Source organism: Cupressus sempervirens, chromosome 7 (assembly GCF_028749045.1).
Source record: "Cupressus sempervirens isolate cs-2001-9-10 chromosome 7, ASM2874904v1, whole genome shotgun sequence".
In the NCBI taxonomy this organism is placed as follows: domain Eukaryota; kingdom Viridiplantae; phylum Streptophyta; class Pinopsida; order Cupressales; family Cupressaceae; genus Cupressus; species Cupressus sempervirens.
In genome coordinates this window covers 466351421-466375817 of record NC_143124.1, presented here as the reverse complement: position 1 = coordinate 466375817, position 24397 = coordinate 466351421, and the positions used below count along the sequence as shown (strand labels likewise).

At 38.0% G+C, this 24397-nt stretch overlaps 1 protein-coding gene across 1 annotated transcript in view; it reads left to right on the top strand.

The window, feature by feature from the left end:
* LOC149547559 (uncharacterized) overlaps positions 1-23160 on the top strand; it is a 213696-nt gene extending 190536 nt beyond the window's left edge. Inside the window, exons 13-16 of the mRNA XM_089791709.1 lie at positions 6662-6721; positions 6916-7089; positions 7224-7333; positions 22472-23160. Of these exons, the coding sequence (XP_089647835.1) occupies positions 6662-6721; positions 6916-7089; positions 7224-7333; positions 22472-22637 (510 nt within the window). The 3' untranslated portion in view covers positions 22638-23160. The remainder of the gene's footprint in view (positions 1-6661; positions 6722-6915; positions 7090-7223; positions 7334-22471) is intronic.
* The last annotated feature ends 1237 nt before the right edge of the window (positions 23161-24397 follow it).

Sequence of the window (24397 nt, the reverse complement as noted above, 5' to 3'; positions counted from 1 at the left end):
TGCGGTGCAAGAGTTTTCATACCCCACTTCAAATATTCAGCTTGAAGCGCAACAAGGTCTTTTGCTTTGCCTCCACCCAACTTCTTAATCCCTGTCTCTATCTCTTGCACAGTAAAAATATTTGTGGTATCATTGACCAAAGGTGGCTGTCCCACTCCACCCTCTTGTTCATAAAGTTTCTTAGCATAATCAAACCATTGGGTGGCAGTAATATTATTTTCAGTTTGCTTCCTCCTTGGTTGGAGTTCTTTCCAAAAACGTTTGGGGTTATTTCTGCCCAAGAAAATTAGCTCCTCTCTCCTTGTGGACATAAAATCGATTTTTTTCTTCTTTAGGATCTGTTTGTAGGTCTTAATGTCAAGGTTAGTTTTATTTGACTCCCTTAGATTTCTCCTAGCCCTCTTGCATTCCTTATCAAACCATGCATTGGCTGGAAAACAATTAGTTTCAGATTTTCTATTTTTTGCTCTCTTGCATTTTGAAAGAGCCTTGTGAATCAGATTTGATAAATCATGACTATTAACACCATGCTTATACATAGGGTGTCCCATACAAAGTTCCTCAAGAGCAGCCCTGAAAGTGTTACTATTTTCTGAAGTTAACAAAATTCTGCCCTGAGAAGGTGGGTGTTGAGGGCCTTGGATTTTTGCCCCAATCCGTCTATCCTTTGCCCAATACAAATTTACGTACAGTGGTCTATGATCTGATTTGAGATCCCAAATGTGCTCTCCAATTTCAACTTCTTCAATATTATTATACAAATGCTGCGAACAAATTACATAGTCTACCACACTTGCCCCGTTGTATGTGTTGCAAGTGAAATTGCCCGACTTAGCCCATCTAGCCAAACCATTACAGATTATTAGATCAAATGTGCCACACAAAGTGATCAATTCTTCCCCAAAATGATTGCAGCCTTTAGCATCTTCGGATATTCTATCCCATGGATGATTTCTCTCTTCTGTGAGCCAAATAGGGTTATCATTTACTTCGGAGCTGAAAATACTTGCTTGCCAATTTGCTGTCCTAGCATTGAAATCTCCAACGAGAAGGACATCCCCACGTTGTGAAAAAACAGCAACATCTTTCTTTAACGTAGCATAAGGGTCATTGTGATCTAAACCACACTTTTTATAAATTTTAGATACTTGTGGAGCAAAGTAACAAGCTGCAATCCTGAGAAGAGTGTTATTTTCCACGATTTTGAGCCATATAAATTGTTTATTAGAATCAGTCTTTTCCAGCTGAATGACACGACCTTCTTTTTCTTTTACTAGAACCATTATACCTCCATAACCTTTACCATTTCCCGCTGCCTCATTCCACACTGCCATCTTCCAGTAGCCTTCAAACAATGGGGTCTTACATCCCTCATGCTCATGTGTCTCTATGAGACAAATAATGTCTTTGCCTTCCGCAATAGGCCCTAACCCAGGCCCACGTCTCCACGGATAACCTCTGCAATTCCAACAAACTAAACTTAAGGACGCCTGGGTTAAGCTTGATTGCTATTTATTTTGATGCGAAAGACTCAAAGTTGAGTTATTATCGCTAGGTGTGATTATGGATCTTGTTGTATCGCTCCCTGTTAAGGTGTTTGTTGTTGCACCTTTGTTGCCTTCTTGCTGCCCTTCATTGTAGCGGTGGCCAAAATGAGCAATAACTGCTTTTCCCTTGAACATCCAAGCTCTTTTGCCTTCATTTCTAGCTGTTCTGATTTTTTCCATTTCCATCCTTCTTTCTACTTGCTATCTCATAGTTAAATCCTCCTCTAAAACGAAGCGAGAACCCCACAAAAGCTGTTTTTTGTTAAGTAGATTTTGTTTGTCGCTAATGCTGAGCATGACTACCTTGATTGGCCTATTTCTCTCAGCGTGTGGTTTGCCAACCCTCCAAGCTTGGCAGATTTGTCCTTGCCACAACAACACATCTTGTAGGAAATCCCTCGTTAGGTCAAGGGTATGTTCGCCTTCCCCATAGTCTTTTATCCCCTTGATAATTATATTGGATGCCCTAAGCTGCCTTTCCTTGACCTCTTTGTCTTGCGTGTTCACACGAATCTTTGCCTCTTCTCTTGCCATATCAGGGTGTTGGCTGTTTTTGTCCCAAGTTTTGGTGACTTCTGCAAAACTCCTTCTCTTCTCTTCACCATCTGCCTTTCCTGGCAAACTAGTGTGAAGAATCGTTTTCTCCTTATTATGAGATGACTCGGTATTTGCTGTGACCTTGTTTGTTTCCAATGTCACATTCAGGTTTTTCCATTCATCCTTCATATTCTGCCATTCAAGCTTCCCGGCTAAAAGTGTTTCTTGCAACGTTGAGATTTGAGCTTTTAAAGTGTTGTTATCATCTGCAAGAGTTTTATTTGTTGCAATTAGCACCTGTATATTGCGGTAACTTTCTTGCTCCTTAGCCTCTAGGAGCTCCAACCTCCTCTTGGCCCTCAAAAGTTCTTGCACATAAAGATCTGGGCACCAAGCGAGAGGTGTGGAGGTAGGGCTGTAACTGACAGACTCATCGAAGTTATTACTACCATACAGATGACTGTCACCACTTAAGTGTGGAGGAGGGCACATTTTGACTTGTTTATGCAATCTCTGCCCGTGTTTTTGCTTGTCCTGTGACCCTTTCATACGAGCAAGTCTACGTTTTAAAATGCCCTTGAACTGTTTAACATTGACCCAGATATATTTTCCTGTCTTGCCAAGTGATGCCATTTTGACTTGCCCTAAATGGTTAGTTTCAAAGTGTACCATAATTTCTTGACCGTTTTTTACCAATGAGATGGTTTGTTTTTCCATGGTTTGCATATCCACCGTTTGTTTTCTCATTTGTGTATCCTCAATTTGTTTTTCCATTGATCAAAAGAAAGAAGGGCGAAACAAAAGCTAACAAGAGCAAATATATAAAACAAAACCAAAAAGTGCACCTTGAAACCCCTGGCTTAAGGCCTGCCACTATCTTGCTCTGGGCTGGGCCCCAGTCTTCGTTTTACCCTTGGAAACGGGCCTACCTAGGATCTGAACCCTGTCTGGTATTGTGTCTGCTGCCCTGGTCCCACTGTTTCTTACAGAAGCGCCCACGCTGTTTCTTGTTATTTCCTTGTGTCTGCTGCCCTGGTCCCACTATTATGAGATCTTTCGGTCAAACCCTCAACAAAACTTGGTACACACTATTGTACTCCCCTCCGACAGCCGCAACCATAGCCTTTACGGCAAAAGCCTCGACAGAGTAAAACCAAAATATATATACTACTGAAAATAACTGTTCAAGCTGCGAATGGAATGAGGGCCGTAATAATGGAGAAAGCAAAATCTGCAATGCCGAGACCCTGCAATCATTACCATATCTGGCTGCGAAGTGGGACCAAGTTAATCTTTCATGGAGATAAAAGCCACGACTCAGTGCTAAAAATAGCCATATGCTAAAAATAGAAATGTTAAAGCCAATAAACTAAAGATGTTTGCATGCTAAAGCAAAGAGGAAATTGTAGCTATGATCGTATGCACAATATAACACTTACTATAAAATGTAATTGCTAAAAATAACAACTGCTAAAATTCATGTTATCCAAAACTTCTAGATGAACAATTGGTGCCCAAATTAAAACTTACTACAAATAGTAAGTCCTAAAAAATGTTGCCCTAAATCACTCCAGAATGCATCATTCACCTCCATTAATTCATTTGATTACTCTACACGACATTGAAATAACCTTTTGATCACTGTAACGAGACCCAAACTTGCTTCCGACTAGGAAAGTCAAAATTGGGCTTGGACTCGGACTTGGTGACATAATATTAAAGGGAATTTCTAAAGGAAAAACACTAAATAACATAATATAAAGTTAAACATAGTATCACTGTCAGATGTCTACAATATTCATGGATTATGAAATCCATGGAATAAAAAGTTAAAAACATATATCAAAATAACTGCTAGAGTGTAGAAGACTAAGGCTTATAGTAGCCTATGTCCTCCTGCGAATACGCCTAAGATAAGTCATGGGAGACTATATAGCCATCCTCTCTCCCCGTGTCTAAGGTTGAAGCTCAGGGGCATCCTCATCCTCAACCACATAATCGTCATCATCAGACTCGTATCTATCACTCCTAACTTGAGGGTCCTGCACTCGGTCTCTTCGCTTTTGGCCTCCTCAACTGCCATCGCTACTACCTTTGCCTCCCAATCCACCTAATCAAACCACTCCACGTCTTCATCGTTGAAGATAGGATAAGAAACCTCTTTGTTCCACTCTACACGTGGATCAACAGTCTCTAATACAATCGGTGATGTATCAGTGCCTAAGATCTATCTATGGAAAAGGTGAAGGTTGTAGTGAACAAAGATGAGATCATTCAATTTTTTCACAAATAGTGGAAGTGCAAGTATGTATGTAGAAGCTTCCTCCAAATGCTTCCTTTAACTCCTCTCAATGCTTAAGCAGAAGCTCCTTGGGAATATGCCTAAGATAAGTCATGGAAGACTCTAGAGCCATCCTCTCTCCCTGTGTTTGAGGTTGAAGCTCAGGGGCATCCTCATCGTCAACCACATAATCTGCATCATCAGACTCATATCCATCACTCCTAGCCTCAAGGTCCTACACTCGGTCTCCTTGTGCTCTAGCCTCCTCGACTGCCATTGCTACTGCCTTTGCCTCCCAATCCACCTGATCAAACCACTCCACATCTTCATCATTGAAGACAAGATCAACAATCTTTGTGTTCCACTCTGCATGTGGATCAGCAAACTCTAATACAATCAGTGATGTATCGGTGCCCTAGATTTGCCTATGGCAAAGGTGAAGGTTGTAGTGAACAAAGACAAGATCATTCAATTTTTGCACCAACAATGGAAATGCAAGTTTGTAGAAGCTTCCTCTGAATGCTTCCTTTAGCTCCTCTCAATGCTTAAGCACAAGCTACAAATTTGCACAAACAATCATCAATCGATATGGGAGAGCCAACCAGTTTGCTAACTTCTCTCTCAAAACTCCAATGCTTTTCTCTAACTCTTTTCCCTCTATCACAAGCACTAGCAAAGGATGGAATGACCTTTTTAGGTTGAATAGATGTTATACAAAACACACACAATTTACTTAACCCTTTTATTATTTTTTGCACTTTATGAGTCCTGCTGTCGTCGAGAGTCCAGAGCTTGGGACTTTGCGAGTCACGAGAGTCCCTGGACTCAGTGAGCCCATGGTGACTCTTCCAGGACTCTATTGAGTCCGAGGCCAAAGGCAATCTGCCTCGTTTTGATGGACTCTGGCTCAGACTCAGTGAGTCCTGCTGTGATCCACAGAGTCCTGGAACTATGCTTTTGATTGTGATGACACCAACCCAGAAAGCCAACACCAGCCGCACTACAAGAGAACCTGAAATTGGAGACATTACGGGGATCCTCTGGTTTTAACTCCTTTGCATCCACCTCTAAATCTAAGAGTCTCCCTGTTGTTAATTCTGTTAAGGAAAGTTGTGTGCAAGTCCCGTTGCAGCAGACTCTTCTAAACATCAGGCTATTGTTCATGGGCAGAACAAGAATAGCCAGGCATTGGCGCTTTGAAAGATTATACACATAGCCTTTGAGCCTAAAAGTATATCCGTGCAAGATGTAATGAAGAGTCTCATATGTTCTCTCTTAGAGGCAGAAGGGGACATTAGATCTTTGCTGGTAAGGGTCTTAATAAGGATATAGTTGAAACTTGAAACACTAATGTTGAGTCTTGACAGTTCACTCTTCTCAAGTGATGATGAACAGCCTAAGGAAAGTAGAAACTCTCTTCCAAACCTGAAGATTAAAAAAGAGGAAACAAGTAGTAAATGGGATACTAAATCAAGAAAGAAGGGGAAATAGGGAAATATTTTAGAATGCTTTGACAGACTGTACAGAAATTCTGAATGTTCCAACACTACACAAATGAATGATGAATCTAAGCTTCATTAGCTGAAATGTCTATGGGTTGAAAACTTGAAATCATTTGACAGAAGATATGTCATTAGAAAGTTTATAGGCTAGTTTAGATATCTTGACATTATCTTTTTCCAGGACATCAAAGCTGCGGGCTTCATGTAAGAAGCCAAATTGAGACTCATTTGGGAAGATGTCTTTCAATTTTGCAGTAAGCACTAGAAAGGGAAGAGTGAGATTTGCAATTTGTCTCAACAATAAATGATCCAAGCATATAAACATTCAGGCTGCCCTCCTACCAATAGAACTGTTTGGGTGATTTTGGAATCAAGTGAATTCAAATTTGGAGCATGCTTAGTTTATGCTTTTAATGACTAGAGCAGAATTAATTTTAGAAATGGCCTTTTACATGTATTTAAATTTTGATATTAACTAATCATTGTGTGTTTAAAAATTGTACCATACATTGTGTGATTCAAGTGTTTTAAGCTTGCAATTTCAACCTTGAACAGCAATGGAGTGTTTTTTCAAGCTTAAAATACATATGCAATATTTTGTAATATCTTCATATTGAATACATGTAGGATTGAAAGTTAGGAGTCACATTGTACGTTCTATAGCTCATGTGACATTTGCATTTTAGGTGTTGAACATAAATATTTTCTCAGGCTTAATGAGTTGTGGTTTAAAATACATAATTCGAAGTTTACACAAATTATTTAAAGCATTTTGACATTCCTATGATTTGCAGCGCAACACAATCTATGCACGTGTCGATGCAACACTTCATAAGATCCGTGACACAACAAAGGTATTGCGGGGATTTCATCCGTTGTATATTAGTGGTGCAGCTGTGTGAACTTTTTCATAAAATAAATTTTCTTTGGGATTCTATATTCATTTGCATGGAGAAAGACGGCTGCAAGTTTATTTTTCTTGTATCAAGGGCTTAAATGATGATGCAATTACTGTTTAAATTTTCTAATTTTTACATGGTATCTATAGCTTGTTCAATCCTTTGCAAATGAGCACTTGAAAACACCTATTGGTGAGCCAGTGAAGGGGCAACGAAAAAAGACAAAAGTGGAATTGTGGCTTGACAAGTTTTACACAAAGAAAACCAACTTACCAGAACCTTTTCCACATGAACTGGTTGAGCGCCTAGAAAGTTATCTCAGTGTATGGTCTTATACTGTATTGATATTTTTTAATTATTTTCTACCTGTCGAGATGTTTTGGCAGCAAACATAAAATTTAGGCTGTTTAGTTTGATACTTGAAGATTTACCATTTGAAAACTTATTTTTTCTGCAGAATTTGGAAGAGGAGCTGGTGGGTCTGTCCTCACTGTTGTATGACCATCGCTTGGAAGATGCTCATCGTAATTCCTCTGAAATCTTACAAAATGCACTATATACCGAAGAGTAAGTGTGGTACTGGAAATAAACTTCAGTTAGATCTTTTTCATTCATTAAGCTTGTCTTGATCATAAGACTCGCAACATTGAATGACATGTTTCAATTAAGAAAAGGAGCCTTTTTATTTTGAAAATAATTTATGGCTACAATGTAATAAACTTGTTGGTAAGGTATTTTGAAGCTCAGACATGCCACATTTGGCTGGTACAAAAAGGTTAAGTGGAAAGAGGAATAGAGGATGGGGTGTACACATGATTTTACTTCATTCCTTTCATTACATTGCAGGATACATCACATACAAAGGTTTCCTAAAGCAATCACATTAAGTCAAATTAGAATTCTTCAAATTTCACCATACACTTGCATAAATCAGAAATGAATTGAAAACTAACATTTGCAGACCTGGGAATGAAGTCACTGGAGTTATCATCAGCTTATACCAATAAACTACTTGTCATAATGTTGCCTTAACATAAAATCACAAGTATCTCCATGACATTTTACATAGGTCACTTGTTTGGGTTTGGGTTCAGATTCAGGTTCAAGCTTAGGTTCCAAGAACCGGTTCACCAGTAGGGCAAACTTTTGAAATGGGCCTGGGGTTTGTTTGTTCTTAAACATGTAAGTATTATATATATAGACACATATACAGTGCAGCCTAGTAGCATGAACTAATATTAGAATGTAACAAGTGTCATAAAAACAATGAAAAATACTATAATCTTGTAATCATAGCATAATATTAACATCAAAATATTGAAATAATATATTGAGTTCGAGTATCATTGTTTTGACTTTCACCTATTGGAACTTTATACTAAGTTTCAACCATCTAATGGATTATCTCAATCTTCTTCTTCTTCATCAAAGGCATTTGTTGATTCACAAATAGTGGAAATGCCAATCGGATCAGCTCCACCAGTAAACATTCTTGCTTTCCAACTCCTCAAATACTTATTACTTCTTCACTGTAGAGAGATCTTGTTTGTTTGTAATTAAGGGCTGTCTTCTCAACTTCCTCCTCTTGAACTCTAATCTAATGGTAACCTAATCTCAAATCTATTTTTGAAAAGAAACAAACATCATACAACTCATCGATTTATTCATCAATGTATGGTATTGGATATCTGCTTTTAATTGTTCTCCTGTTCAATGCCCTTAAATCAATGCACATCCACATTGTCCCATCCTTCTTTTTAACCAAAACCACTGATGAGGCAGAGGGACTCTAATTGGCCTAATATGTCCCATTTCCAACAGCTTCTTGATTGCCTTTTCAATTTCATCTTTGTGTCTTTTGAATGCCTATAAGGAGCAGTTATTACTCCATTTAGCTCCTTTCATCCACGTGTCAGCGACAAGTAGCAGTGATGGTGGCTCTGAGGGTTAGCAGAGACAGAGACTTTGTCACCATTACTAGCGATAGAGGGTGTAGTCAAAGGTTACTATCACCAACGAATATAGATAGAGAGAAACTTTATCAATGAAGGGATCACATTTTCAGCGATGTGAAATGTGGGTTTTGGATTCTATGGGAGCTTCAAAATTTTTGTCAGCCATAGACAGTGGCCGAGGTGGGCCTTTATTGTTTTTTCCTTGTCTTTTTATATTCATCACATTTGTTTCACCTGCACTTTTTTTAGGCTAGTCACATATAATACTGCAATCTCTACCTCGATATGAATACCAAAGACTGAAAACTGTGCGCACAAACAAAACAAGAAGTGATACTGTATTTTTAAACATTATGGGGCCCAGCCTTGGTGCGACAGATAAAAACCTATGGATAGTATGCCATGGACCTAGTTTGAAGAGGTCCCTTTTCACCACCGGAAACAACAGTTTTCATCCAAATGTTGGGAAAAGGGTTATAGATTCAATTGAAGTCTTCAAACCTAGCAAACACACCTAATGGTAAATCTTCTACATCAGCAGTGTTGGAAATTGGAATCAAACTACTGGTAGGCCTTCAACACCTTAATATTTGACAACTTTAGAAAGTCTAATAGGGGCCTGAGAATCTGTTATGATAAATTTTCTCAAACAGCTGGGTAGTATAGGTGAGAGACTAATACTAGTAAATGTGAAACATTATAAAGCTATTCTAAGACACAGACATAACCAAAAGTTCAGGGAAATGAATAAAAAACAATTTTGCAATGATTTTGCCAAGAATTAATGGTATTCCGGACAAGACCTACCAGTCAATTATGAGGTAAGTAGAACACAAAGAGAGGGAAAATGAAGTATTAGAAGTATAGGTGGAAACAAAGTACACCAAGGCAAGTTTGATTCAGCTAGAAATAAGTGTAGCAAGCAAAGGTGACAGCACAAAAGGGAAACAAGATATAAAGATCTTTCATAGTCCAACCAGAACCATCTGGTCTTTGAAGCCATATGTGGAGCTCATGGACTTAAATAAGAGGATGGAAAATATCACAAGAAGGAATTTGGAAGAAGAGAACAATGTATATGAACCCATAGAATACACAAGCAAAATCGAAAGAGAAAAACATCTGAAAGAACATATCTTGAACATGCATATCAAAATGGATATAGGGAAAGAACCTGAGATCATGAAAGAAGAATTGGAGCAATTGAGACTAACGGGCTGCAAAGGAAAAAAATTGTGAAAGAAATGGACTCCATGAGTCCATACAATTGAAAGAAATCCAATCAACTTTGGCGGACATAGAATCTACAGAATCTCAACTAAAGGAATGGACAGACAAAGCCAAATCTTGGTCACAGTGGCAAATAGTTCTGCAAACAAACAAGAAGGAATCATCGAATAACAAATCAAAATTCAAATAAGGGAAGAACTGGATAAAAGGGGGTGAGGCTGCAAATATCATTTTAAAAGAGCTGAGGGAGTTTAGAGAAAAAAGAGAACTGATATTCTTGCAGGGGACTTTCTCAGAGATAAGCTAAAGTAGACAGGTGGTATTCAACAAGCAATCATAATAGGTAAGAGGTTGGATGGAGGAAGGGATAGACACATAAGAGTAATTCTGAGAAACCTAGAGGATAAGAATATTATCTTTAAAAACAGAGGGTTACTCAGAGGAGCACAACTGTATCTAGATAAAGATATAACTTTTTCTCGACAAGAGGAACAAAGGAAGGAATGGGTCAAAGTAAAATTAGCAAGAAATGAGGGAAAGTGGGCATGACTGTAAAATGGGAAAGCTCAAATCAATGAGCATTTCTTAAATAAGAAATAGGAAATAGGGGTCCCACATGATCACTTGAACATAGTAAGATGGAAGTGCAGAGGTTATTCATGGAGAGGAGGTCCTGGGTTGGGGCCCATAGTAGAGGGGAAGGATATTATTATTCTTGTGGAGACTAATGAGCATGACAGTTGCATGGTCCCAGATTTTGACGGTGACAAGAAATTTTCAGATTGGAACAATGGGAATGAAACAAGTAATGGACATGGTGGAATCATAATGTTTATAAAAGAGAAATGGTATGACATGGCAGAGTTTGAAAAAGAAGACCCAAATAAGGAATAGGCATGGCTGCAAATAACAGTAGAAAAAACATTTTTCAGATTGGTTGCATGTTACTTTGCCCCGAAAAACTCTAGGTTATACGAAAAAAAGTAACTTAGACAATGAGAATCTGTTTGCATCCATTAAAAAATGATCTCTCTTTATTCAACACTACAAGTGACATAATGCTTGTTGGGGACTTCAATGCAAGGACAACCAACAATCAATCTTTACATTTTAACAATGGTGAATAAAGAGAGAGTAATCTATAATGGTTGGAAGAAAGTGGTGACCAACCTTGCGAAAGAGCTTCACAAGATGGAAATGGGGGTGGTTCTCATTTTGGGGCAGAGTGATTGGGGTTGTGCAGTCTGTTCAACATGGTTATTGTAATGGCACGAGAGTTTGGCCAACTTCGTGGAGGGGGATTACTTTAGTTGCTCACAAAAGTTTACTTCTAGAGTGATAAGAGTTTGACATTGGTGAATGTCTTATAGAGATGAAGTTTGATCACATGCCCCTCTATTTCAGATTGGACTTTGCTCCAAGTAATTCACATGATAAACAGGACTTCCACAGGCAAGAGATGACTGCTAACAAAGATAGAATACTCATAAATCAAGAGAAGAGGTCATATTCAGTGCTGCTCTTAAACAACAATTTTTTGAAATAGATTGATGAAGAGATGATAAAAGACTGAATGTGATTCAAAATATTCACAAGGCGTTTAAGTCATGTAAAAGATCTTGCAATAGGAAGAGGGTTGCCAATACGTTTCCAGAAAATCCGTGGTATGATGAAGAATTTAAGGCAGCCAAGAATTATAAGAGGGAAAGATCAGAGAAAAGAAGAAGCTATTTATGAAGTTAATCCAAGCATAAAAAAGAGGAATATGTTAATGCAAGGAGGGAGTTGATACTTCTTGGCAAACACATTCTTGAAGACTTTTGGAAGGAACTGCAACATAGGAAAATGCAAACAATGAATAATACTATAGATGATCAATTGTTAGAGTATGCTAAGTTAATTAATGAGGGAATGCTCGAGAAGAACTCTCCCCACATTGTTAACACCTTGGTGGCATTGCTTACAATGGATGACATCAAATCAGAAATAAAGAAATTGGTAGTTGGTGTGGCAAGTGACATTGATGAGCTTCAGGCTGAATTTTTTAAGTGGAGAGTTGATCTTCTTTCCCTCTACATCAAGGGAGTCTTCAATAGTGTCATTCGGGATGGGTTTCTGGTTGACTGGACCACTAGTAGCTATCTCTCTGTTTAAAAGTGGGGACATCAATAACCCATCTAATTATCAGACAGTTATGGTCAATCCTCTCTTCAACAAACTTTTTGGGAGCATGGTGGAATGTAGAATCAGCAGTTGGGTAGAAGGTATAGGATAAAGAACAAAAGGGCAAGTGAGTTTCAGACCCAGATATTCTACTGTTGACCATTGCATCACTCTTCTATGTAGAGAGATTATAGGACAATTAGGGGGGAAGAAGCTTATTGCTGTTTTGCGAACTTCAAGAAAGCCCTTTGAGACAATCCCTAGAGACAAGTTGGGGAGCAGAATGGAAGAATTAAGCATTCCAAATGTGTATAGAGAAGAAGTGCACAGGACATATGAGAGAGTTAGAGCCAAAATCAGAACTAGAGAAGTAATGTATGAATGCTTCGGTAGTGACATTGGTGTTAAACAAGAATATCCATTATCTCCCACTTTGTTTGTCTTATACATTGGTAAATTAGAATCCTGGTTAGATAAGATAGATGGTAAAGGGGTCCATTTGGTAGGGTATGCGATGAAGCATATGCAGCCGATCTTATTCTGATTTTAAAAACAACTTTAAGGGTTCAGAGATCATTTAGGAGCTCAAGAGCACTTTTGTCAAGAAGTGGGGATACAAGTGAACATCACAAAAACAAAAATTATGATTCTTTCTTTGAAGATGAAGGAAAATCATATCTCCTTTTGTTTTAAGGCAGCCTGTTAGTAATTATGAAACAATACAAACACTTGGGCATAGACTTCCATTAAAGGCTTAGCTGGGAGGCTTGTAGAGCGAAAAGGATTTAGGGAGGGTGGAAAGCGTCATACCTACTTCAGAATAGATTAAGAAACACTAAGCTTTGAGATTGGAAAACCAAGAAAACTCTCTTTGGTTTGCTGGTCGCACCAGTTGTCCATGGCTGTGAAATTTGGGGAGGAAGCAGAAAAAAATGTCGTTGCAGATAATTAGAGAGGATTCAGAAATAATTTAGGTAGACAAGATAGACTGGTGGAGACAATCAGTCTTAGCTATATTAAATTCTCTGAGCAAAAGCAAGTAGTTTGCTATTGGAGGCAACAACACTTACTCAGCTAATAAGTTACCTAAAGAAACTTGGAAACATGGATAACCAACAATGACCCAAAATTACAATGAAAGAGGACTTGGTTTGGAGGAAGAAAACATGAATGAAACAAAACATGAAGTGGTTGAACAAGTGGAACATCAAGTTACAGGAATGCCTTATACCAATGTTGAAATAAAAAGGTTTGTCATGGAAAAATTCTAGACTGCCATGTGGACTAACATGGTTGAAAAAACACTCATTACATCAAAGTTTTTAAACCAAGGGCAGCTATTACATTAGCAGCCCAATTAAGGACGGGTTGTCATCACCTCAGATGCAAGACAAGTAGATGGAAAAGGCCTAAAGAGGAAGAAATGATTTGCAGGTTCTGTCACAAAAAATAATCTGCCTAGGGAATTTGCACGAAGCTGCCTGAGGTGAAAAAATTTAATTACCAGTAATGGCCACTCGCACAGTTTTTGAAAATGTACATCAAAATCCATCTGAACCTTGTCTTGAAATCATAGTGAATCTCATCTTTAAGAAGAAGTCATTGGTTGAGGAAGTTCATTAAGGTTGAATGAGTGTGTGTGCAAAAGCGATTTTTTTTAACTCCACTTTCTCTTCAAGTTATTCATGGTCAAAGAAAACCCTTCCAAAGTATGCAGACATCAAACCTATGTAAACTCTGTTTGCTTTTGGCTTTAAAATAATACCAAACTGATTGTTGGGGCTCTGAAAATGAACAGAGTATGCAGACATCAATTAAGGACACGTTACCATTACCTCAGATGCGAGACGAGGAGATGGAAAAGGCCCAAAGAGGAAGAAAGGATTTGCAGGTTCTGTGAGTTGGGTGTGATTGAGATTGAATGACACTTTATCATGGAGTGCACACATCCAGGCTTAGTACGGATTCAGTTCAATTGCACAGTTTATTTGGGGAGGATAAGATCAAGCATACTGCTAGTTTGATTGTCCAGATTCATAGAAGGAGGTCAGTCATGGATAGGAATTTGGAGTTGAGATTTAGCTTCGATGGTTTCTTAGACTGTTTGGTCTTGTGGACGTCATTAAGATCCATTCATTCATTCTATGCCCTGCAAGCCTGCATTGATTTGTGTCTTGACTGCTTTCATTCTGTTGGACAGTGAGGTAGGCTTTTGTATGGCTGGAAAGTTGGATAGGACCCACATATATTTGGTTTTAAATTTTATATAAAACATTGAAACTGTCTTGAATAATTGAAATACAAATTATAGAGAAAATTCTTGATCTTTAATTCCCCCGTGGCCAAACTGGAATAATTTCATTTTAGGCTAACCATGTATTTTGGGGCCATAGAAACTTGCAAGTGTATATGACAATTAAAATAAAACAAGGTTTTATTGTCTATTAGCAGCTCGCAAAATTGAGGTACTTAACCGGCTCTATCAACCACATCACTAAACAGAGAAAAGCTAAAAATAATACGCCAGATGAGCTTGGATGGCTGAAGTGAACGAAAACAAAAGTATTTGAGGCAAAAATATTCGGAAAGTTACTCTTGGATTTATGGTATTTGCAACATTTTTTGGATGCATTTTTAGGTTAGGTAGAATCAGAAAATAATTATATGTCATACCAGCACTCACCCAGAGACTATGCGACTGAGCCAATATATTCATCTCTGTCACAGAAAATAATCTGCCCAGGGAATTTGCATGAAGATGCCTCAGGTGAAAAAAATTAATTACCAATAATGGCCACTCCACAGTTTTTTGAAAATGCATGTCAAAATCCATCTGAACCTTGTCTTGAAATCATAGTGAATCTCATCACTAGGAAGAAGCCACTGGTTGGAGAAGCTCATTAAGGTTGAATGAGTATGTGTGCAAAAACAGTTTTTATAACTTCACTTTCTCTTCAAGATATTCATGGTCAAAGACAACCCTTCCAAATTATACAGACATCAAACCTATGTAAACTCTTTTTGCTTTTTGCTTTTTGCTTTAAAATAGTACCAAACTGATTGTTGGGGCTCTGAAAATGAGCACATGAGTACATTAATATGAGGGCAATTGGCCACCAATTTGTTTGAAATATCATCTGGCCCTGAAATATCAGTCTTTGAAGTGAGTAACTTGGACAGACTTAACCATGCATAGGTTACAGATCTTACCAAAATCCTCTAAGTTGGTATTATGAAAACTTATCAAATCTGATTTCTGGGAAGCTGCAAAAGACTACAGGCGCTCATTTATATCACATGAGTAGGACCCTGAAGTGGTCTCTCATGAATGTCAACAAGTTTCAAGTTACTACTCTTTAAAGAAGGCCATCTGGCCAAATCTGATAGGTGTGCGCCATCTGGCCAAATCTGATAGGTGTGCTTCCGAGCACCACAATCACATTTTTCATCATAAGAATTGCCAAAATTTGAAGTTGCAGATGAATGCATTTTGCTTATACTCTTATATTTTCAGTTCATTGAGTGCTTGTTGGAAGGGTAGAAGTTAGTATGCAGTTATTTATTAATGACAACTTGAATTGAACGAACAAACGTTTGACTGTTGCCAGGAGCAAGTGAAGGATTTGAGCAATACAAATCCACAAAACCTGAAGAACCCTTGCATGCAAGAACCTGCCATAGAGAAGAAGCAAAGAAGAGGCAAGGGTTTTGCGCTGAGAATATGCAAAATTATATTATCAAACTGAAATAATGATAGATAATTACAAAAGATCAATCCTTATAGAAGGAGATTGAAAACCTAAAAAAGAAACCCTAAGAGGTAAATGACATTTAATAATTACTAATTAATTATTAAATGGAAATGCAAAGTGTGTAAAGTGAAATCTTAAGAAGGTCGTAAAGGTAATTTAATAAATAAAATAAAATTAACGCTTTACTCTTAGCACCTCCAATTGAGACGAGCAACAATACAGCTACAAAAAATGCAGAAAGAGAAAGGAAACTACAATGGAATGCTGAAATCAAACTTGGGTCCTGGTAACAAGGCCTAATGAGGTACCCAATCACAACTAAATCTCTATGAAATGGAGAAACAGGGAAAACCACATGGGAAAAACCCTACTCCAAAAAGAGATAGCAAGAAAAGAAGGAAGGACTCATCATTGAGACCCCCCAAGGACAACTTCCTTCACCCCAAGCATAGAACGTAGCTGGATATACCGTAGGGATGCAAAAGGTTTAGTGAAGATGTCTGCAACCTACTCAGCAGTGGGAATGTACTCCAAGCTCAGAGAGTCATCATGAATTAGATACTTGATGAAGTGCATGTGAAGCTCAATGTGCTTGGTCCATTGATGCTCAACTGGGTTGTAGGAAATGTGTATAGCACTTTGATTGTCACACCATAGAAAGGTGAGACTACTAGGAGGAAATCCAAACTCTGTCATTAACTGTCAAAGTGACAAAACCTCCTGACTGGCTTGCACAACTGCCCTCTACTCTGCCTCTATAGATGAAAATGCATGAGCATGATGCTTCTTGGAAGACCATGTGATAGGACCAGAACCAAGACAAAAGACAAATCCAGAAGTAGACTTGCAATCATCAATATCACCAACCCAATCTGAGTTTGTATAACCAAAAATGTGAGGATCCCCTATGTGTAGTGAATGCCATAACATGTAGCACCCCGAATGTACCTCAATATACGTTTGGAAGCTTGCCAATGACTCTCATGAGGATCATGTGAGAATCGAGAGACAAGTCCAACCGCAAAGGAAATATCAGAACGTCTGTGTGTCAGGTACAACAAACTACCAAGAAGCTGTTTGTATAAAGTGGAATTCACTGTAGGAGTAGTGCAAGTGGTAGATAAAACAACACTCAATTGAAAAGGTGTGGGAGTAGGCTTGTAATCAAGCATGTTGAATCTTTGATGCATATCAAGAGCATACTTTTGCTGGAGTATGGCTATCCCATCCGAAGACTGAACAACCTCTAGGCCTCAAAAATAATGCAAAAGTCCAAGGTCTGTCATCTCAAACTGCTCTCTCAAGGCTTGCTGAACACTCTATATCATGGAGGATAAATTACCTATAATGATGAGATCATCTACATAAATCACAAGTATCAATAAGTTAGCCTCATGACGGTGAATGTACACTGTAGGATCGAAATGACACCGAGTGAACTGTGAAGCAAGCAAGAAGGAATCCATGTTCTCATACCAAGCTTGAGGGGCTTGTTTGAGACCGTATAAAGAACTTCAAAGCCTACATACTAATGAAGAGTCGTGCATACATACTAATGAAGAGTCTTGCACAAAACCACGAGACTGTTCCATATAGATCTCCTCAGGAAGGTCTCCATGCAAAAAGACACTCTTCACGTCTATCTAAAAAATTGTCCATCCCTCTAAAGGTGCAAGAGAGAGTACAAGGTGAATAGAATTCATCTTGGCAACATGAGAAAAGTTCCCAAAGTAATCAATACCCTCAACCTTGAAAAACCCTTTGCAACAAGACATGCCTTGTACCTGTCAGTAGAACCATATGCAACATACTTGGTACGATACACCCACCAGCACTAAACCAACTTTCTTCCTTTCGGAAGGGGACAAAGATCCCATGTGTGGTTCTTCATCAAAGAAGAATACTCCTCATCCATAGTCCTATCCCACTCTAAGTGTCCTGTCGCTTGTGAAAAACTCTGTGGATCATCTGAAATGGCATGACTCAAGAGTCCAGTACCATAAGTCTAAGCACGAGTGCGATGAGGATCTATAGGATCACCTGGCATAGATCCTGCTGCATCAATAGTAGCATGAGCCCACTTGGGCACTCGTTGAACAACTGGTGGAGGTGGTGAAGGAGGATCAATATCAAGATCTTCCTCAAAGGATGCATAATCTTGTAGAGTAGAGGAAGTACTGGGTAGTGAGGGAGAAGTTGGTGACAATGGCTCCATCTAAGCATAACGCTCATCAAACTGAACATCTCACCGAAACAAGACATCTCTGGAATTAGGATCAAACAACCTGTACGCCTTCACATCCTTAGTAGCCAACAAACATGAGTGGTCGGCTCTTCCTCTCCATGGCTTTCCGTTGAGCATCTGGAATAAATGCCCAAGCCTAACTACCAAAAATGGGGAAAGTAGAAACATCTGGCTTGACATGAGTCCAAGACTCCTCTTGAGTCATGTGTCACAATGACTTTTGAAGCATCCGATTTTGAATATATTTGGCAGAATTGATAGCCTCAGCCCAAAATGAAGAACTCATAGCTCGAGACTGTATCATACAATTGGCCATCTTCCGTAATGTCTCGTTCTTTCTCTCTGCAACCCCATGCTGTTGAGGAGTATGGGGAACTGTAAACTGATGCTATAAAGCATGCTTAGTGCAAAAATCTCTGAAAGACCGATTCACATTTTTCTCCCCATTGTCAGTGCGTAGACGCCTGATAGAAAAACCAGACTGCTTCTCCACAAATGTCTTCAAGATTCAAAATGAATCAAAGACATCAGATTTGTACTTCAAAAAGTACGCCCATGTGCGTCTAGAGAAGTCATCTATGAAGGTAAGCACATATCAAGCACCTGAAAAAGATGGAGTGGGAAATGACATAAGATCATTGTGTATCAACTCCAATGGTGCCTTAGCATGTGTGGATTTACCTGTCGGAAATGAATCTTTGTAATGTTTGCCAAGTGTACAACCTTGACAAACATCGCTAGTACAAGAGACTTGAGGTAGCCAGTCACTAGCTCCTGTGCACTCATCTGCTATATATATTTGTAGTTGACATGGCCAAAACACTCATGCCAAAGCTTTCTAACTATGTATGCATGAGCAATAAGAGGAATGCCTGTAGAATTGGAGCTCTCAAAGTCATCAAATTGATATAAGTGAGACTGAATATCAACACCCCCAGTAGCAACAACCAAGTCAGGATTCTGGAGGTCTTGAATAACCACATCATGAGGTGAGAACTCAATTGTCTTACCAGTGCCAAAATGACAAATCTGAAAGACAGACAGGAGGTTCATAGAAATGCCCAGAACCAAGAGAACATCTTGTAGTGAACCACCCTCTAAAGAGATAGTTCTTGAACCTGTGACTCAAAGTTGTGTAGATCACCAACTCCAATCTGTGTAGTAATACTCTGAGCAAGTGAGGTAACCAAATTGGGTGAGTGTGTCATATGGTGTGAAGCACCTGAATCAAGAATCCAAGTAGCTGTAGAAGACAATGCTGGTGTAGAAAGAGCATGTCCTTTACCTGAAGGAGGAGGTAGTGGCTTCGAAGAAGCAATACTGTGTTGTTGCATAGCCACCTCCAAAGTCTCAAGATGTTTCCAACACCTAGAAATTGGATGTCCTTCCTTGCCACAGAAAATTGCAAGGATCACCTGTGTACTTCTTAGTCTTAGAGAAAGACTCATTAGACTTAGAAGATTTACCCTTCCAAAAGGGTTTTCGAGCATCTCATTTAGGACTAGGCTTTGAGGAACTCTCACTGCCTGCTGAATCTGTCTTGGGCTTCGATTTCTGCTTCGGCTTCCCTGTTGATGTTCGAGCAACCAATGGCTGTGTCGTTGAACCGATGATAGTATTCAACTGTGTAAGCTTGGACTACTCTCTAGTCAATCAATCACAAGAGATCTCAAGAGTGGGCCTGGTAAATCTAGCACCCAAGGCATCCACAATGGAATGGAAGGTAGAAGAGAAAATCTGAAAGTTTCCTCGAAGCTTTGATAGAACCAGATAGATGCACTCCTTATCTATCTTCTCCTTCTCGCATCTTTGTAACAAAATTCTTTGTTGTTTGAACCTCATAAGAAAGTCTTCGATAGAGGAGAAAGCATCGGGTACAAGAGAAGTAAGCACTGCCTCAATCTGAAGTGCTCCAAACTCGTTGATGGTACCAAAGAAGTCGTTGAACTTGTCACACATTTCTTGAGGAGTGGAATACTCATAAAGATGAAACTGTAAGCTGTCTAAAACACTCAAAGAAATCAGACCTATAGCTTCATCCATCTTATTCCTGTGCTGCAAACTTAGATATTGACTTTAAAATACTGGCTGTATTGTATTGAAACAAGATCACAAACTCTTTGAATGGAGAAGCCGTTGCATATGAGATTTCCATGTGTGATAGTTGTGTGGGTTTAGAAGTACTAGACAAGAAGAGGTCTCGGCCATTGTTTTAAGAAAGTGTTTTGAAGTTTTCTGATATGCTGATATTATGACAGAAAATAATTTTAAAAAACCCCTCACAATGCCAAAAGTCCAAACTCAACTTGTATAAGGAATGTGTACACAAGAATAGAGAAAAAATACTTCAGTTGTGTATCACAAATACCTAGTATAAAATAATGGTGAAATAACAGAGAATCTAGTGAGTGTTGGAAAAGAGCTTTTCGATGCTTTTTCCGGATCGGAAAACAAAGCTATAACGAGCAAGTTACGCCCCTCGGAAGATTGAAGACATCATCAGACTTTAAAAAAAAAAGGGACTAAATTGGAAAAAAAAAAAAAAAAAACCCCTGTATGCTCAACTTAGAGCAAAAAGACCGCTAGGGCCTTCGTAAGGCTTGAATTTTTTTAATTTTTGAACAAAATATTATAAAATACCCCAAATGGAGCTTGGGCAGCACTACTGGTGGCATTGGCTCACGGGCAGTGCACAAGCAGAGCATGGGCGGGGCAGTGCTACGGTGGCGTGGGGGCGGAGGCCACTGCAGCTAAGCTTGATTGTAGACTATGACTGCGGCGGCATATGTAGACTGTGGCGGCTTATGCAGATCGCAGTGGTGGCCGCTGTGGTTGGTGTAACCACAGCGGTCAAAAACCTGCCAATTTGCATTTTTTTTTTGCGATTTTTTGTATTTTATTGCCTTGGATTGCATGCACAGGCCGTACAACCCTGTTATACATTATTTTTTTTGCCTCCCCAGTCAACGATGTCCAAAATCGACAAATTTTGTATGAAAATGAGGGTTTTGACAGCTTCTGAATCCAATTGTGAGGTCTGTTTGGCCTCAAAGTGCTTTGAAAATCAAAGACCCCCATATTCTCATAGAAAATACCTAAAAACATTAGATCCGTTTTGTCAAACCCTCGTTTTTCTTTTTCTCTAAATATTGAACAAGCTACAATAGATCCGACTTTGATACCGCGAAAGATTTGAGCAATACAAATCCACAAAATGCGAAGAACACCTACATTCAAGAACCTGTCATAGAAAAGAAAAAACAAAGAAGACGCAAGGGTTTTGCTCCGAGAATATGCAAAATTATATTATTAGACTGAAAGAATGTGAGATAATTACAGAATATCAATCCTTATAGAGGGAAATCGAAAACCTAAAAGGAAAACTTTGAGATGTAAATGACATTTGATAATCACTAATTAATTATTAAATGGAAATGCAAAGTATATAAAGTGAAATCTTAAGAAGAGAGTAAAGGTAAATTAATAAAAGAAATTAAATGTATGCTTTAGTCTAACAGCAAGCTGTTTGATTTAATGTGTGTAGATGCTTGTAATTAAATATGGATTAGTGTATCTATCTATCTATATATAAAAAATCTTGACAATGAAAGTAATTTGATTTTGTTCATTTCTGTGAAAAAAGGTGAACTCTCAATTCAATTTATATAATAAGGTTCTAAAATGTATTTATGAATGCCTTGCAGATTGTCAAGGGAATATTTGAAATTTTCCCATTTTATTAATAGTTGTCCCCTGCCGTCCTCTTAGAAACACTGTCCCAAAAAATCCATCCGTCGCTGTCCTCATCCAAAAAATTTGATGTAAGATGGCTACTATCTTTTCTTTATAATTATTGAAAAATTTAGTAACCAAGGGAAATTTTATAAGCAACTAGCATCCGCACGACAGTCCCAAAATATATAACCGCTCATCTCAGAAAAGCGAAAGATATCGCAGTGTTGTTAAACAGCTGAGCTTTAGAAATGAGTATCACAAAAAGAGGAAACCCTGCTTTTTTTCAGGAAACAAAGTTAGGAGAAACCATGAATAAAAAAGATTCGGACAAATCTGGCTACAAGGACTAAATCGATATGTCCCACCAATTTCTTATTTAATTATCTTACTGTATCATATAATAGTTTTTTGATAGATATTTTTCTGCTGGTGAATTCCTTTTTCTGTATGATGATGGAGGATTAGAAGATATATTTAATAATATATCATATACATAGTTTTTTGATAGATATTTTTCTGCTCGTGAATTTCTTTTTCTGTATGATGATGGAGGATTAGAAGATATATTAAGCATGAAGAACATTTGTATTCTGGAATTACATTTGTTTCTTTTCTTTGGTTTCAGATATGCGCACCGTGTGCTACTATCCGAGAGGGACAAAATGAGATGTTGCTCAGTGAAATACGAGGTTCCTGTACAATCCTCTCAAGCATTTATCTATGGTGGAATTTTAATCTCTGGGTTTATTGTGTACTTCGTGGTTATATTTTTCTCTTCTCCTGAGCGCTGATCAGTATAAGCCTTGGATTCCAGCTAAATATTTTGGAAAGCATATTTGAAATAAAAACATTTTAATCATTACGGACGCCCTCGTTCAATCGAATGGATGGATTAGTTTGCAAAATAAATAGAGGGTTCCAAACAGATTTTTTACATGCAGGAAGTGGGATTTATACCCGTTTTTCGCAATCGAGCAACAGTTGGTATTTTTCTATGCAGAAATTGTAGTAGCTGATTACTACCGAATCCTGAAAGTTAAATTGCCTTGTAAGATCTCAACAATTTTAATTAGCAATTCGTAACATAGGCGGGAAGTTCATTTCAACATTCAATGTCCGTATCCCATATTTCAAATTGCTCGTTTCCAGATCGTACTCCATATTGAAATTTTGGCAGCGAGAAGGTATTTGCCATTATTTTGATATAAATATAGTTAAATAAGCTCCACCGTTAAAAGGCATTTGCTAAGATAGCAATGAGTTACTTTCACTCAGGTTGAATTTTTGGTGAATCTAATTTTAGATTTTAAACTATGCTAAGATAGCAATGAGTTACTTTCACTCAGGTTGAATTTTTGGTGAATCTAATTTTAGATTTTAAACTATCTTTTTGTTATTAGCATTTACATTACGGTGTATACATAATCCAATAAAAGGGTAATTATATGCATATGATACATTTCAATCAAGGTAACTTGCTTCACCATTGACAGCGCGCAAATGTTTCAATTCACTTCATGAATTGGCCAGCACGTGCTATCAGCTAATTAGATTGTTACTTGTACCCAGGAATATAGCTTTCCGATCTCTAGTTTATCACAAATATTGAATAAGCTTCAGTGGAGGCATTAGCGCAGATAAGTCCTAATCATTGAATGTAATATATTTACTTAGCATTGGTATGTTGTATCAACCAAGGCTATGTATTTACGTGCATGGTTGATCTTTTTAGCATTCAAATCGTAGGTGTTTTACAACAGTAGTGATAATTTTGGACTTAAGACAGTATCTCGTTGGTCTAAATTTTTTAAAAAAACTTTTAAATTGTCAAAAATATATCAAAAAATGGTATTTTTATTGAATATTTGAAAAACACTTAATTTCTTAAAAATATACATATACACCAAATTTGTAGAGTATATATCAATTTGAGATATTTTGAGTTAAAGACAATAATTAAACCTAGCATAAAAACAAGTTCTGTGCATATAGAAGTCACTCATTGAAACTACAACTTCATAATACATATTAAGTTCAAGTTCAATATCACTAAAAATTTGAAGTAAAAACTGTAATTATATCTATGACTAAAGCTTAAAAGAGATCATTTCTATTGCATGGGTGGTGTTGAAGTAGGTGTAAATCCTCACCTTGTATTTGAATAGGTGCCTCAATAAAAGCCTTTGATGGATGACTATTATCACTTTTCCATCCTAGTCATCTATCTCCATCTCAAAGCCAACTAATTGCTAATAAGCTAAGAAAGGATCTACATGCACATTTGCATCACTACCATCAACTAGAGCAATCTAATATGTTGAATATGGATCAGTCTCATCCTACTCAATTGCTTCGTATGAAATTTTCCCTTGCACCTCTTCATGCAAAGGATGGACCATACATAAACTATCATTTAAGTGCTTCCGAGTCAACTATAGAATTTGTATCTATGTGCGCGCTCTAAAAAACACTCTAGTTTTTCTTGAAATCATAAGTACTACAAGATTGCAATAATATTCAGATGACAAACTTTTGAAGATTAAGTGTTGTG